Source organism: Nicotiana tabacum, chromosome 11 (assembly GCF_000715075.1).
Source record: "Nicotiana tabacum cultivar K326 chromosome 11, ASM71507v2, whole genome shotgun sequence".
Taxonomy (NCBI): Eukaryota; Viridiplantae; Streptophyta; class Magnoliopsida; order Solanales; family Solanaceae; genus Nicotiana; species Nicotiana tabacum.
The window spans coordinates 150,256,029-150,273,244 of record NC_134090.1 but is presented as its reverse complement, the minus strand read 5'-3'; the positions used below and the strand labels follow the sequence as shown (position 1 = coordinate 150,273,244).

The 17,216-nt window shown below is 35.6% G+C and overlaps 2 protein-coding genes across 3 annotated transcripts; both read left to right on the top strand.

The window, feature by feature from the left end:
• The first annotated feature begins 9,172 nt into the window (after nt 1-9,172).
• On the top strand, nt 9,173-10,436 carry LOC107792978 (secreted RxLR effector protein 161-like). The gene is made up of 4 exons (XM_075224471.1): nt 9,173-9,277; nt 9,457-9,543; nt 9,776-10,126; nt 10,200-10,436. The coding sequence occupies exons 1-4, from the start codon at nt 9,173-9,175 to the stop codon at nt 10,434-10,436; spliced, it is 780 nt and encodes a 259-aa protein (XP_075080572.1).
• An 81-nt stretch (nt 10,437-10,517) lies between these two features.
• LOC107793009 (putative pectate lyase 5) lies at nt 10,518-17,035 on the top strand. Of its 2 annotated transcripts, none has more exons than XM_075225560.1 (5): nt 10,518-10,655; nt 13,113-13,821; nt 14,534-14,725; nt 14,836-15,041; nt 16,698-17,035. In XM_075225560.1, exons 2-5 carry the CDS (start codon nt 13,411-13,413, stop codon nt 16,939-16,941), a joined length of 1,053 nt encoding a protein of 350 aa, XP_075081661.1. In that variant the 5' UTR covers nt 10,518-10,655; nt 13,113-13,410; the 3' UTR covers nt 16,942-17,035. The 2 variants fall into 2 exon arrangements, with proteins under 2 accessions (XP_075081661.1, XP_016470767.1); XM_016615281.2 differs by lacking the exon at nt 10,518-10,655 and adding an exon at nt 11,742-12,675.
• The last annotated feature ends 181 nt before the right edge of the window (nt 17,036-17,216 follow it).

Genomic DNA, 17,216 nt, shown 5'->3' with positions numbered 1-17,216 from the left:
AAGGCTTAGCTACAACAATTTAATATCACTAAGAAGACAAGTTTGAGCAATTTTCTAAATTTTAAAGATTGAGATTTATATTTCTAACTAATTAACTAGCAAATACTAGAAAGCGATAAAATTATCAACTAACGAGACAAAGGGTTGGAGACTAAGTTAAGGAGGTCTAGAGTTATGATTTTCCCAATTGTCAGAATCATTCCAGCTATGTTCCATACAATTTCGCCAATGTATTCTCAACTAATCGTGAGCACTTTAGGTATCGTAATTCTCTCTTGAGAAACTAAAAAAAATTACTAGACATATTCGCTCGAACTATGCTAGTTGGCTTCATCTAACCGCTCACTATGACCACGTCAAGGCTTTGTTATTTCTAAACCTACCTTTAAACCCACTGTATTAATTTCTCACATACGTTAGGAGTGACGTTATTCAACACGCACCTAAATATGTATCCTTTCTCAAGCAACACATAATAAATAGGTGCCTTTCAATCAACAGAACTAAACACGTAGTTGAATAAATAGATAAATTCAAAGGCTAAATTATATTAAAACATAACAAGAATTTATCCTACAAAAGTTTCTATCAAAATTCTAGATAACAAATTAGTTATTCATAATAGTATGCATAACTACAATACTAGAATTCATAACCAATAATGGAAATAGGAAGAAGGAAGTGAAAAACTCGTGGAAGAATTCTCCGCCTTGTTCCTAGTGTGTTCTTGCCTCCTTAGATCCAAAGTGTGTCAAAAGTCCTCAAAATACCGTTTTTCATGTATATATACCAAGTAGTCAGGCCCAAATAATTACACCTTCTCCTATGCGAAAAAGGACACTTTTCCCGGACAGTACATGCGTGGCCGCGCAACTGGAAGGGCGCCCGCACACTTGGCCGCACATATTTCACAATTCTGCCCCATTTGCGCGGCCGCACACTTGTCGTACACTTTTCACCCTGTTCTGTTGAGAATTTGGAAACACTTAAAACATAAAATTTGTAGACTTTTGAATGATATTTCCAACCATATATTGTCCAGTCCAAATGGAGTTTTTAGAGAAAAGTTATGTGCATTTTACTAGACAGTGCGCAATATACCTACTTGATTCTTCGTTCGTTCTTAACTATCATCCATTGATCTCCGAATACGATCCCGACTTAATTCTTTGGGATTTTACTCAGACTTCAAAGCTCCAAATCACTTGAATTCATTCTATAACATCTACATAGCTCGAAATCACTCCTACAAGGTATAAAACACACAATTAGTGCAAAACACTAGCGATTAAAGCTCAAACTCAATTAAAGTAAACTAAATTAGAATGTAATAAGCAACTAAGATATGTAATTATAGCCTATTATTATTAATCAAGCTCATGAGTTGTGAATACTCTTCGTCAGTAAAAAAAAATGCCCCTGCATCTAATTCTCACCTGCTACATTGTTGATGCAAGCCTTATAACCTCCTCCTGTCTGTGTTCTGCTACTAGACTGCCCAAGAGTTCCACCAAATTGACCATTTTTCTTCTTACTTTTGAAGTTTGGGGGTGACCTACAATCTTATAGCATTTTTTCTTCAAATGACCTTTATAACTACAGTATTCACATATCATGCCTGGTCTTCTTGGTTTGAACCCTTGTGTTTTTCTTGGTTTGAACCCTTGTGGTGTCCACAGCACCAAGCTACCTCTCACACTTTTCCTGTGTGACAATTGCATAAGCTTCATTTACTGTCACCACTGGCTTCCTTCAAGTATGTTGCTTCTTACGTTGTTGTAACTTTCATTCAATCCTATAAGGAATTATAGAAAACGTTGCGACTTCAAGAGTTCAATAGATGGCCTCGCTTCCTCACAATCACAGTATGATAAAGGAGCCAACACATCCAAATCACCCCACAGATCCTTCATCTTAGTGTAGTAACTTGTTACTGTGTTCGTTCCTTGCCTCATTATTGCTATTTCAGCCCAGAGGTGATAAATTCTCGTCAAGTTTGAGCGATAAAATCTCTCTTGGAAATCGTTGCATACTTTCCTCGCATCTGACGCATAGACAATACTTGGCATTGATTCATTTGAAACTGTACTTCCTATCCATGACAACACTATTGCATTGCATTTTTTCCATTGCTCAACCAATTCCCCTATGTACCTAGCCTTTACACACGATCCATCCACAAAAAACCTAGTTTGCCCGCTGCTCGCGAGGCCAATTTCATTGCTCAGCTCCACAGGGCATAATTTTCTGGCCCTATGAGCTTAATTGGAATTAAAACTAGCCCCAAAGTATCTCTAGCTTGAAGGTATAGTGGATGATTGTGATCAAGTGAGGCCACTTCATTTTCTGTCATGTCTGCCTCCCGAGCTTGAATTTGTTCTTATTCGGTAGGAGCTTTACACCGGAGTTCACACCTCACGGTCGCCTCTCTGATACCATATTAAATTGAGGTTGAACTTTGTGAATCTCAGCTCAATTGACAGAAATGGAAGAGCTAGGGTTCATCTACGAAGAGGAATATTCTGGAATCTAGAGGAGAAACTGAGAGGAAGAATATCTAATTTTCATTACACAAAATGCACAAGACAGAGACTTTTATACAGCTACATTTGGTCGGATCAGATGCAGAGGCGGATGTAGTGTACTGTCTACGGGTTCAATTGAACCCATAACTTTTGACACAGAGTAAAAATTTATATGCAAAAATTGCAAAAATAATAGATATGAAACCATAACTTTAAAAATATAATGGTTTCAATGTTAAAAACATTAAAATTGAACCCATAGAATTTAATCCTAGATCCGCCTCTGATCACGTCCACTTCATGTGCCACTCACTAACCGACTATCAACAGTGTTAATTAACGGATATAACTTACTACTTAATCTTCTCACTATTTTAATATATACTTAACCATATGATGTCTTTTAAGAAATTGTGCGAGTTTAATTCAAATATGATAATACCACACCATATTGTGAAGAATATCTTTTGTCTAACTTAACGTATCATCGAAAGTCCACTTTTTTTTTTTTTTTTGGTTAATTCCCGGTAGATATCGTTAGAGAATAAAATCGATACTTTGATTCGAAGAGAAATGAAAGCACGTCCAAGTTGATCACTTTTGGAAAACAACTTTAGGTGTCTCCTTTTTGTGTTTTGATATTTCTGTGTCTATAGGCAATGCATAAAAGCATAACTTCTTTACTTGGATAAAATACACGTAGACTTGCCACTCATTTATCGGCTACCCCTACCTAAATCCTTATCATAAATACCCCATTCCAAGTCATACACATGCATTTAACATGCATCTTCTTGATTAAAAAGAAAAAAAAGCATATATTTCATTATAAGAAAAGCAAAAAAGAAAAAGAGAGAGTACACATTGCAATTTGCAAGAGTATATGCATGAAAAAATTTATAATATTAAAATTAAGGGGTTGATGAGGCAATTTTACCCGATAACGAAAGCAGGATTTTCACGAAAGAGATTCAAAAAATAAAAAAGGTGAACACGCAAAGAAACTAAGGGAATTCAACATATATATATATATATATATATATATATATATATATATATATATATATATATATATATATATATATATATAAAGATTTAACCTTATATACACGATGTAAGTTTCGACAAAGTGGATTCAATCCTCTTCCGTTCACCGAGCTCCACCCCTCATTGTACCTACACAAGAGTTTAACGTAGGAAGTTAATGGAAGAGTTAAGGAAGAGCTTTGAGTTTAAATATATTGTATGCACTAACAATACATACAAAGTATTTTTACCTTATTAGGTTAAGTTGATCTACAATTTAATAGGTATATAATTTTTTTTATAACAAACTCAATATGATAATCTAGAAAAATGATAAATAGCCTGCAATTATAACATGTTAAATTACATGCACAAACATTGTGAATATTTATCTCAAGATGAAAGATTTTTGTTGTAGTGTGTATGGGTTCATCTCGGAATATATATAAATCCAATATGTTAGCACTTCAACTTTGTGATTTTCATTTTCCGTTTTAAATGAAAAAATTGATATAAAAGAGTTTTCTTATGCAATTTAGCGAGGTAGTAAATTAACAGCCCTACATGTTTGTCTTGAAACAGAAAATTTCTATATTTGCTGACAAGGATCCCATATATCCTACCTGGCTTTCTTCTTTTGACTTCAAAAACTACTAAAAAGTTGTTTTTAAAACCAAGCGATAAAAGGGGCTCCCAAAAAAGCACAAGTAACATGTGAAGATAGAATATATAGCTTTGTAATTATTGATAATAAAATAATAATAATAATACTTTAATACATATATTACTTCTATGATGATTTATAATTTATATTCGGTGACAAAATAATAAATTTCTTATAATATGAGAACGTATTTAAATATGGTGAAGAAGCTTACTTACATTATTTCCAGGTTACTTATTTAATTTATTATGATCAGCAGTTATATGTAATAACCTTGTAAATGATATGTATGTTAAAATAAACTTTACAGTATCATTAAATAAAAGTTAACTTTTTGCGGGGAAAAAAACATGCACGAAAAATGAAGAAAATTGTATATCATGTCAGCAAAACATTAAAAGAAAAGAAAAGAAGAAGAAAAAGAGCCAAAAAGTCAAGCCACCGTCGAGCATAAGAATAAGAAGCTAAAAAGGTAATCCACTCGGTCACTGATGTTGATTGTGGAGTTTGACAGCATTGTATATTAGTAATTTAGTATTAGCAAATAGTTGTTTTTTTTAAAATGTACTATTAGATTTTTTTTTATAAAAAAAATAGCAAATAGTGCGTTTTCTTTTCTGTTCTTGCCCAGTTGTTTTATGCATTAGCTTCTACTCGTAGTAGTTGTCGAGAAGTTCCTCTTAAAAAGATTAAAAGAGGCAGGGCTATAAATTAACATATTGATGAAACAACAAAAAATAGGTCACTTACAAACATAAGTTGTTTGAATTATACTTTAACCTTTCTACTCCTACTTAAAATTCTTAACAATACAAAGACAAAATTAAGTTGAAATACTTGAAACTGTTGTCCACCATAATCGAGAAGATGTGGAGTTCGAGTTCAACTTCGCAGTGGAATACCAAAATTTTTTGTAAGCGGTATATATCTAAAAGAGTGAAAAAATGAATTCTCATTGAATTATCGGCTAATGTGTCTCCATACTGTTAAATTTGCAATTATATGATTTGCTTATTATTGACACATGTGTGTATATTTATTAGTTGTACAAGTGAGTTGGTAGTTATGTACAGTTGTAGGTGTATGTAGTAGGTGTACATAGTATAAATACTGTACTGTATTCATTTTTCTCATGTATCATTTTACATTTTGAGCCAAGCTCATTCTTTAGTGAAATAGAAAATAAGCTGCCAGAAGTCCCTTGTCTATGGCATCTCTCGATCGCCATTAGAGCTCACTCGAGGTGAGCTCATCCTCTTCATTTCCTCTACTGCTTTGTCATGGTATCAGAGCGAGACTCTCGATCTTAAACTCAGTTGGTCAATTTTCCTTCCTGTTGGAAGCGTATCCCTACGGAGTGTTTATGTACGAATATAAAAAAAATTCCAACTTTTCCTTTCAAATCGATCCTTGATAATTATGGCTCTTGATGAAAACACAATGGATTCGACAAATCCGGCCTTGGATTCGACAAATCCGCTCTACATGCATCCATCTGAAAGCGTTGGTTCTATGCTTGTACCGGGACTTTTCGACGGATCAGGATATAGATCGTGGAGAAGAGGAGTTCTAAGAGCTCTCTCAGTGAAGAATAAAGTAGGATTCATAAACGGGAAGTGCAGAAAGCTAGATCCACAGGATCCTAGCTATGATCAATGGGAACATTGCGATGACATGGTCACATCGTGGATCCTAAATTCTATCTCAAAAGACTTGGCGGATAGTCTACAGTATGTTAATGATGCTCAAGAATTTTGGAAAGAACTTGAAAACAGATATGATCAACAAACAAATGGGGAAAATTGTATCAATTGCAGAGGGAGATAAATGATTTGAGTCAAGGAACCCTAGACATCACTATGTACTATACTAAAATGAAGAAATTTTGGGAAGAACTAAACACATTGAATACACACACTCAATGCAAATGCAATTGCACATGTGGTGCTAAGGCGAACATGCAGAAAGCTGAGCAAGATAGAAGGCTGATTCAATTTTTAATAAGACTAAACGAAGTCTACACTATAGTCAAGAGAAGTATTTTAATGATGAATCCATTACCCTCACTCGCACAAGCTTTTTCAATTCTCATCCAAGAGGAGAAATAAAGAGAGGTCAAGACAAACAATCAATTGGTGATTGAATCTACTGCCTTGAGTGCTAAGAGATCAGGAGGAAATCACTTTAGGACAAACTTTGGTCAACAGACAAACGTTGCAGACAACACTGGATATATGAACTACAATCAATAGGGAAACAGAATTGGAAACAACAACTACAGGGGAGGACACTTTGGGAATAGGCCACGACCTTTTTGTGACTATAGTAAGAAGTCAGGTCACACTAAGGAAAGATGCTACAAGTTGCATGGTTATCCTCAAGATTCAAGGTTTAACAAGGGAAAGAGAATTGTTGCCAATGTACATGGAACTCAAGGAGAGAATGTCATTGAAAGTGGACATGGAAACAATGGACATGCACATGAATAAGACAAAACTATGCAGAATCTTACTAAGGAACAATATAATCAGCTAGTGAGCATCCTGTAGAACTTTCATGCTGGAAATGCAGGAAATGAAATGAAAGCATGAGCTGTGAATTTTGCAGGTATCTCAGCTTATTCAACTCATTTTGATTCGGGTTCTAACTCATATGAATGTTCTAGGTCTGTTACTGATTCTTGGATACTTGACTCTGGGGCATTAAACCATATGACCTATAATAGATCCATATTAATCAATGTGAAAACCTTAGTTTACCCTTTCCTGGTTACTTTACCTAATGGTTATAAGGTGAAGGTGACATTGATGGGAGATATAGTAATGAGCCCTAAGTTCACTCTGAAAAGAGTTCTCTTTGTTCCAGTTTCAAATTCAACCTAATCTCAGTACATTGCTTGACAGTTCAATTTGATTGCTTTCACCAAATTTGTTTGCATTCTTCTGCAGGCCCCTTCACTGAAGAGGTCTCTGGTAATTGGTGAAAGTAAGTATGGTCTGTATCTCTACAAATCAGATTCTTGTAAGTCCAACACTTCAGATTTCTGCAAGTCTAATTCCCTAGTCTTTGATAATTCATCTAGTGCATCAAATAATGGTAATGTAATCACTCAATCTACTCCATCTAGTATAACCAGTAGCAGTAGTGTTAGTCCACACTCTGTTTCACACATTGCATCTAGTTTACATAATTCTTCTTTCCCTACTACATCTAGATCACACACTTCCTCTTCTGAATGTAATAAGATTGTCACCAATTCTCATGTGCAATATGAAGGAAATATTAGTCCTACTTGCAATGCATCTATGAATGATAAATATATGATTAATCTCTTGTGGCACAATAGATTGGGATGTATACCCTTTGCCAAAATGAGAGGTATTGAGTCAATACCCTTTCAATTTTCACCAAACAGTCCTTTATCTGTCCAATATGCCCAATGGCTAGACAAATAGACTGCCATTCCCAGAAAGAACTACAGTAAAAACCAAGATCTTTGAAATCTTATATGTAGACTTGTAGGGGACCTATTATGTGCCAACACATGATAGGAATAAGTACTTTATCACCCTAGTAGATGACTACAGCAGGTGCACTTGGACATACCTTCTTAACTGCAAGAGCAATGCCCTACAAGTAATCAAGGCTTTCTCTACCATGGTGAAAAACCAATTCAACTGTTCCATTAAGATCATTAGAACAGATAATGGCCTTGAGTTCATAAATTCTGAGATTGCTTCTTTCTTGCAGTCTGAGGGAATTATACACCACAAAACATGTCCCTATACACCTCAACAAAATGGCATAGTCGAAAGAAAATACAAGTAACTTTTGGAGACAGCCAGGGCACTGTTGTATCAGTCCAAAGTCCCCATGCAATACTGGGGAGAATGTATCCTCACCTCAGCATACTTGATTAACATACTCCCTTCTACCACTCTCAAAAATAAATGTCCACTGGAGCTACTATACAAAAGAAAACCCAAATACTCTCACCTCAAAACCTTTGGATGCATCTGCTTTCCTACAAACCTAAAACCTCACAAAGATAAATTTGAATCTATTCCTTATCTCATGTCTTTGTGGGATATCCTTTTGGGACAAAGGGCTACAAGGTACTCAATCTAGTCACAAAGAAAATTCATGTTTCAAGGGATGTTGTATTTCATGAAGGTGGTATTTCCTTTTTCTTTTCACTCTAGTTCTGATAGAGTCTTTCCTTCATTTCCACAAGTAAATGCAGAATTAGCACAAGAACTATTCCCTTCTCATAGGTCAACATCTATTCCTACTTTTTCTAGTACATCTCTAACAACAATGTCAACTGATCCTTCATCACCAGGGGCAAGAGAACCTAACCCTCATGTGACTTCAAGTTCAGAAGAACAATTTTCCTTATCTGATAACAATGAAACTCGTGAAACTCTGCCTAACAATACTCCTAACTCAATAATACATGAATCTAGTGAAGATTTAGGAAGGCCATCCAGAACCCTCAAAGTCCCCACTTACTTGAAAGATTACAACTATTTACTACCCAAATTACAAACAAATCATCCTGACTCTCCCTCTAGTAATAACCAAAGAACCACCTCTCTTTCCTTCAATGTATCCATACCCAACGCCCAATATGGCTCACTCAATGTCTTGAATTTTGATAGTCAGCAACTGATCAAAACTATCTCCTATGAGACTGAACCCAGTTCATATGAGGAGGTAGCTGCTAATCCTGTTTGGCAGGCAGCTATGAATCAAGAGTTTGAAGCCCTTTATGCCAATCATACTTGGAGTCTTGTACCTCTTCCAAGTGGAAAAAGGGCAATAGGATGTAAATGGGTATACAAGGTGAAGCACAAGGCAGATGGGAGCATAGAGATTGAAAGCAAGGCTAGCAGTGAAGGGATACACTCAAGAGGTCGGGGTAGACTACATAGAAAATTTTTCACCAGTAGTTAAAATGACAACTGTTAGGGCTCTAGTTGGGATAGCAATAAAGAAAGACTGGGACATTTTTCAATTGGATGTGAATAATGCATTTCTTCATGGAGATCTTCATGAAGAGGTATACATGGAATTACCTCCAGGTCTTGTTGTAGAGAGGTCAGACTTAGTATGCAAATTGAACAAGTCCTTATATGGATTAAAGCAAGCAAGCAGACAATGGTATGAGAAGTTGACTAAAACACTTTGTTCCAGGGGATACACACATTCTTTATTAACTATTCCTTGTTTTAAAAAAAGCATGGAGATTCAGTAGTGTTTGTGGCTGTCTATGTAGATGATGTCCTGATAATAGGGACTGATTTGCAAGAAATAGAAGCATTAAAGGTCTACTTACATAAGACCTTCAGAATAAAGGACTTAGGAAGACTACATTATTTTCTGGGACTAGAAATTCTGTATAAAAGTGATGGAGTATGGGTATCACAAAGGAAATTCACAATGGATTTACTATCAAAATTTGATTGTATGAAGTATTCTGCCTTGACCTCTCCACTAGATCCCACAGTCAAACTAAGTGCAGAGGAGAGTCTTTGTTGCCTGATCCTTTACACTTCAGAAAACTGGTGGGAAATTGAATTACCTGACTAACACAAGACCTGATATATCCTATAGTGTGCAGCGTTTGATTCAGTATATGCAAAGTCCTAGGGAGCCTCACTTGAAGGTTGCATATCATGTGCTGAGATATCTCAAAGGTGATCCGAATCTAGGGATCTTTTTATCCAACAATAAAGATTACAGAGTTCGAGCCTTTTGTGATTCAGATTGGGCAGCTTGCCCTAACTCAAGAAAGTCAGTTAGTGGTTATGTTGAATTGCTAGGTGATGGACCTATCAATTGGAAATCAAAGAAGCAACACACTATCTCATTGTCCTCAACAGAAGCAGAATATAGAGCTGCCAGACAGGTTGTGGGAGAATTAGTATGGTTACTGAGGTTACTAGCAGAATTGACAGCCCCCTTGACATTTCCTGTGACAGTCAAGCAGCACTGCATATAGCCACAATCCTTTGTTCCATGAATGCACAAAACATATAGAGGTGGATTGCCATTTTGTGAGAGATCAAGTACACGAGGAGCTCATTACACTGCACCACATTTCCACGAATGAACAGCTGGCTGATATTTTCACTAAGCCCCTCACAGGGGTGAAACACTACAATTTACTTAGCAAGTTGGCTACAACTGTTCTTCCAACTTCAAGCATATCTATTTGAGCCTTATTGACACACGTGTGTATATTTATTAGTTGTACAAGTGAGTTGGTAGTTATGTACAACTGTAGGTGTATGTAGTATAAATACTGTACTGTATTCATTTTTCTCCTGTATCATTTTACATTTTGAGCCAAGCTCATTCTCTAGTGAAATAGAAAAGAAGCTTCCAGAAGTCCCTCGTCTATGGCATCTCTTGTTCGCCATTAGAGCTCACTCGAGGTGAGCTCATCCTTTTCATTTCCTCTACTGCTTTGTGATTTGCTTATATCATAAAATTAATAAAGACTGTATCCCATCTGATACATATATTATTCTGATGTTGAAGCATATTTTGGCTCTGGTAAGCTTTTAATGATGGATGTACTAGATGTCATTATTAAGCTTCCAATTGGGAATCTAATTTCTAGTCTTTCCCTCCTTTTCGTCCAGTTTCCACCAAAAGATAAAAAGTTGGGTATCTAAAAAATATCGAGATCCTTTCACCTAATGCATTAAGATTTTACTTATGGTGAATAAACGTAATTTAACTTACTATAATAAGTTGTCCGTCTTATTTTTCAAGCAACTCATTTCACAACTAGATCAATCGGTTTTGTGGCCATTCTAATTATTTTAGTTTTATAATTTGCGGAGTTATTTTTTTCCATTCAAATTGTAGGGGTTATGTTGAACCATTTTCTCTACGCACCTATTAGGAGAAATTATTTGTAGCCAGGGGTGGAGCTAGATGGACGGAAAAGGATTCTTTCGATCGAAAATTATACTTTGTATATAAGATTAACTTTTTTCGATGATATATATTAGATGTTAAATCCTTTCGCTTATTCACAGTTTTTGAATTACTTTGCTGAAAAATCTGTTTCCACTACTGCTTGTAGTTATATTTTAGGAGACGTGAAACGTGTAAAAATTCTTTTTATATGTTTTGAAAATTGAATTTATTGTTATTATGACCTTGAGAAAAGGGTAAACAGTTGATACTGTATTACATAGAATTTATGAAATCTTAACTTTCACACCGTTTTAGACTTTACTTGAAAAGTAGCAGGAAAAAGGTTCTTGTCCTGATCCAGAGATGTTAACTACCATAATCTATCTCCATTTCAGCAAAGAATCTCAATCCCAAAAGTAGCCATAACACTTTTGACTTTTTCAACCTTAACCGCCAATTCCAGCCGGAACCAACCTTAACCGCCAACTCCACACGTAGAGTGTGGTCAAATACCAAAATTTAGTGATTTTTTAACATAAACATCTATTTCGTCGGAAATATTGAGATCTGATGAACCCGTTGTTGAGAGTTGCATCTGGCACTGAATAAAGGGTCTATGTTTAATATTTGTAGAAAATTTAGTTGTTTTTGACATAAAGATCTATTTCGTCTAGAATATGGAGCACTGATGAAGAGTTGCATCCGGCACTGAATATGATGGAATGGACGGGAACTCTCCACCCTTAATCAAGGTCTTGAGTTCAAGTCTCTAGAATAAGAAAATTTCTAGTATGAAACGTTTCTCCTTTTACCGGCTCTATGCGACCTGATCTTACGTAATGCAAATCTAAATTAGTCGGATCAATGAATTTCAGACGACAAATACATTTTTAAATACCCACTAGGAGGGGAAGGAGTTGTTTGTACATTTTGTATAAGCCGTTTACTTGGATAAAAATCCAAACTTTTCTTTCTTAATTAATAACTCCTAGAATAATTAAGATGCAAGACAGGAATGTAAGAAACTGAAGGAGGCTGCAATTTGCAAAGGAGAATACAAAGAACAAAAAAAGCTACTCTATCCTCTATTTTCCTCTTCAATTTCCCTTCTATGGGAATTGGATTTTGGCTGGTTTCAATATCACAGCCACCATTTCTAAAATTACTTCCTTCATCAAATATACCCCTATGAAATCCAAGACCCTAGTATAAAGCCAAATATTCTTTTTATAATTAATCACTTTTCGACTTTATTATATCTACTATATAAAAGACATTATAATTTTGCCCAAATTTGCTACTTTCTTAGCTGAGCATTCAAAAACAAGAATCAGAACATAAGTACAATAACAAGAATACAACTCATCATCACCATTTTTCCTCCTTTCAAAGAATGCTTTCTAATACTTGCATTCTCTTTTTCTTCTTCTTCTTAATCTCCTTATCTCCTGTTATTATAGCTACCTTTAATCGTACTCTTCCTTATCAACACCCCTTTCCTGAAGCTGTTGTTCAAGAAGTAAAGAGGTAAAATGGTTTTTTTTTTTTTAATTCCTCACCTGTATTTTGCTCATAACTGCCTTTTCTCTTCTGAATGTCTCTTTTTTTTTCCGCATATTATTCAAAATTTTAATCTTGGTTTTGTTCATATTGCATACACAGCTTTCTTGAATTCACGGGCAGATACACCTTGCACTAAGCGGTGTCACGTGATATTGCTTCATCGAAATTTTTAATAAATATTTATATATAAATAGCATACAAAATGAAGATATTGGATATAAATATAAAAAAACAACACCGTTTTTCATTATAATGATTTATTCATTTGTTTTAAATTTTGACATCGCTTACCAAAATTTTGCGTATGCCCGTGCTTGAATTGGTCTTTTTGCTAATAATTTTTGTTGTTGCAGAATTAATACACAGTATATCTTATATTTTTCCTTTTTTTTTGGTGATAGGAGGGTGAATGAATCCGTTGCAAGAAGACAAATACTCGATACCACAGTAACAAATTTCCAATGTTTTACAGGCAATCCAATAGACGATTGCTGGAAGTGCGACCCAAACTGGGCCAACAACCGCCAGCATCTCGCCGATTGTGCCATTGGGTTCGGTCACGGTGCAGTCGGAGGAAAAGGCGGTCGGTATTACCTAGTCTCCGATCCCTCCGACTTAGACACCGTGAACCCAACCCCAGGAACTCTCCGGCATGCGGTGATCCAAGACGAACCTCTGTGGATCACCTTTGCCGGAGACATGATCATAACACTAAAACATGAACTCATGATAAATAATTACAAAACCATCGACGGCCGCGGAGCTAACGTGCATGTTACAGGGGGTGGATGTATAACGTTACAATATGTATCAAATGTGATCATACATAATATACATATATACAATTGTGTTCCATCTGGAAATAGTAATATAAGGCAAAGTCAAACTGAAGTTGGATGGAGAGGCATGTCAGATGGTGATGGAATTTCCATATATAGCTCGAGGAATATTTGGATTGATCATTGTGCTTTGTCTCATTGTACTGATGGCTTAATTGATGCTATTATGGGATCTACTGCTATTACTATATCTAATAGCTATTTCACTCACCATGATAAAGTTATGCTTTTGGGACACGATGATCGTTACTTGCCTGATTTCGGCATGCAGGTTAGATTCTTAATTACCTTTTTAATTGTTTTGTAAATTGGGTTTTAAAGAAATTTTGAGTTTGTTAAGATGTCACAGTTTGAATTTAGTTCGTCTAGAAGATAGTTCAGAGTCAAAATATCACAATTATTTATTGTTGTCTAGGTAGACCTTTCATGTTATTTTAAAGTATGTGCCGGGAAAAAATTTAAATCTCAGTAGCCTCTTGATCACTGTTATTTATATGAATCTTTTGGTACCAATATGGAAAATTAATAATATTTGTAATTCTCCCTTTCTTCTTTTTGTCTAAAGATGAACTTTGAGGTTTATATTTTCAAATAACATGAAAGGTCAACTTAGAGATGCCCACGTGGTCGCTAGGTCATGGTACTGACAATTAAATTCGTCTATAAGATGTTCTGACGTTTAAAGTAAGATTATTTGATTTGATATAAACACTGAATGGGTTAAGTCCGAGGGTCTATTGGAAACAACCTCTCTATTCTCACAAGGTAGGGGTAAGGTCTGCGTACATACTATCCTCCCCGGACCCCACAGTGTGGGATAATACTGGGCATGTTATTGTTGTTGTAGTATTGAATAGGGTAAGCATTTTCCCTTCCTCTATACACTAATAGTTATGTGAACAAAAAGAATTGTTTGTGTGTCACATTGTTTTTTCATTTTTTATAAAAGATGAAAATTTTGAATCTTGATATGTAATCATCAGGTGACAATAGCTTTTAATCATTTTGGACAAGGGCTGGTACAGAGAATGCCAAGGTGTAGAAGAGGGTATATACATGTAGTCAACAACGATTTTACAGAATGGCAAATGTATGCAATTGGTGGTAGCGCTAGTCCCACCATTAACAGTCAGGGCAACCGTTTTACTGCACCTGAGGACCCTAATGCCAAGGAGGTAATTTATTTTTCCATAGTACTAGCAATGTGGATATTTTCCATTAACGAGAGCGATCAGTGTCACTGAAATTTGAACTCGTACTCTTTGAATCTTATGAATGTAAGTAGGTGACGAAGCGAGTTGACACAAACGAGAAAGATTGGACTCAGTGGAACTGGAGGACGGAAGGGGATGAAATGGTAAATGGAGCATACTTTGTTCCTTCAGGCGATGGACTTAGTAACCAATATGCATTGGCATCAAGTATGGAGCCTAAATCTGCTTTTCTCATTGATCAACTCACCATGAATGCTGGTGTCCTTGGTGTTCCCAGGTAAAATGAATATGAAATAATGTGTTGTTTATGAAATGTACACTTTTAAAGTTATTTTGCTATAGCTATATGTTCTTAAACTTGTCTAAAGTCATCAATAAAACCTTGTAATACCAATCTATGTTTCTCGGACTCTCCGAAAATGTTGTCGGTATGTGTCGAATCCTCCAAAAATACATTATTTTTAGAGAATCCGACACGGGTGCGATATCATTTTGGAGAGTCCATTGAATCAGAAACCTCATAAAGGTTTTGAACCCCTTGACCACTGAGAATTGACAAGTATTTTGGGACGGAGGGAGTTTAATTTATAGAGTTGACCTATCTAGGGTGAAACTGAGACAAAGTTAACATGTTGATTTATACAGTGGAGAGAGTATATGATTCGAGGAAAAAATAGTGGAGGTAAATGCATCCATTACATCTTTCCTTTCCGTTGCCTATGGACAAAAACAAGGATAAATTTGGAAATGAACGAAACAAAGAATATAGGAAAATGATAGGAACAGAGAATAGATTACCAAGTTATGCTGCATAGGTCCATGTGATAGTGCTGGCTTTCGCCTTTCAGAATCTAGAAGCTGACCACAACCCCAAAGTAGCCTAGTTGGAGTTCTCTTTTAGGCCTTTTTTCAAAAAATAAAAATAAAAATCAATAAATCCTTAGAGGTGAGTGGCACACGGTTTGAAACTTGGCTGATAATAAGTCAATTCGTCTGCGTTTTTTTTTTACTTAAATAACATGTTTTTATGTGCAGCGGTGTTTGAAGCGATATATGCCTAACCCACACATCTCACGATATACTTTTACCACTAGATCAATAACCTGAAGGCCTTTTAGGCTACTTTTTTTAAATTACCTTTTTTTTTTATATAAAAGTAGTATCTAGACAAGCTTACACCACACTTGAGTATTTCGGTGAGTATCGAGCAATCTTGCCTGCCAAAACTTAAGCATATGAGAAAAAGTCAGCTAACATTTTTTAAATTTTGCTAGGATAAGACTAGTCTTTTTTAGGCCTTTCTGGTGCAACTCTCAGTCATTTAAGAAGTCACTTTTAATAGTACTCCTTGCTTTATCCCTACTTCTCATTACCTATTCTTTTAAGCTATTCTTTTAAGGCTTGTTTGATACAAGGGATAAGGGATAATTAATTCCGAAAATAAATTTGAGATGCATTTATCCCATGTTTGATTGGAAAAAGATCATGGTATAACTATTCATGGGATTAGTTATTCCGGGATTGTAGTATTTTTTTTATCCCCATGAAAGAGTGGGATAACTAATCCCGAGATAATTAATAGGATAATTTGTTTCCAAACCAAACGACCCCTTAGCTATTCACAGGCCTATCTCCAGTTAAAAGGCTTCAACGAGAAGAAAAAAAAAACTGTTTGTTTCTTATAACAAATTTCTAGTTAGTTCTGACCACTCTTTATTATGATTGTACCATTTCCCCATATGCACTTCTCATCATCTATTTGATAAATCTGTCAGACCAATAGTTGGAATAACATATTGATAAACTAGCCCCCCACCCAAAGGAAAAATCGAAATTTTGTTCGTGTCTTCTGTTAGCATAACAAACCATCTGCCTCTACTCATTTACTAAATGCAAGTATAGCATGGTAATGGACTCTTCTATTATACAACAGGGATACCAGTGTGGCCATGTCATATGGTGGGAGAACCAGAACCACCGTCGGAACCAACCAGGGTGGCGGAGCTAGGTCTAACGACGGTGATGGTGACTTCTTAGAAAAGGTATTTGGGAGCGTTGCAGCGGCAGGATCATCATCACCACCTTCAACCACAACTATCCTGTTGTCTCTTCTAATTTTGTATGTTACCACCAACAATGGTGGCCTATTGACATTGCCATTAATACTATTACTATAGTAAACTTAGGATGTGAAAGATTGTAATACTATTCTATAAAGAATGTATCTAAAGAAAATTTTCTACTTTATAATATCAGTAAGAGGGGTTCCCACTTCTTGTACATAACATAACTAATTGATAGTAAATCAAGAGGGATTATAGGTTCTGAGGTTACTAACTATAGCTTCACCAGCAATTATGGTCTCTAACGTTTATCTTAAAACATTATCTTATATATGAATCTTGCAACATAAGTATGATTATTGCAATGTTAGTTTCTTGAAGATCAAATC

Excerpts from the sequence above, each read along its gene's own strand:
- LOC107792978 (XM_075224471.1), top strand. The coding sequence starts at position 9,173 with ATGACAACTGTTAGGGCTCTAGTTGGGATAGCAATAAAGAAAGACTGG. Across the intron at positions 9,278-9,456 it reads ATGGAGATCTTCATGAAGAG|CATGGAGATTCAGTAGTGTT; the intron begins GTATACATGGAA and ends TTTTAAAAAAAG. Across the intron at positions 10,127-10,199 it reads AATATAGAGCTGCCAGACAG|TCAAGCAGCACTGCATATAG; the intron begins GTTGTGGGAGAA and ends TTCCTGTGACAG.
- LOC107793009 (XM_016615281.2), top strand. The coding sequence starts at position 12,542 with ATGCTTTCTAATACTTGCATTCTCTTTTTCTTCTTCTTCTTAATCTCC. Across the intron at positions 12,676-13,112 it reads GTTGTTCAAGAAGTAAAGAG|GAGGGTGAATGAATCCGTTG; the intron begins GTAAAATGGTTT and ends TTTTGGTGATAG. Across the intron at positions 15,042-16,697 it reads GGTGTCCTTGGTGTTCCCAG|GGATACCAGTGTGGCCATGT; the intron begins GTAAAATGAATA and ends ATTATACAACAG.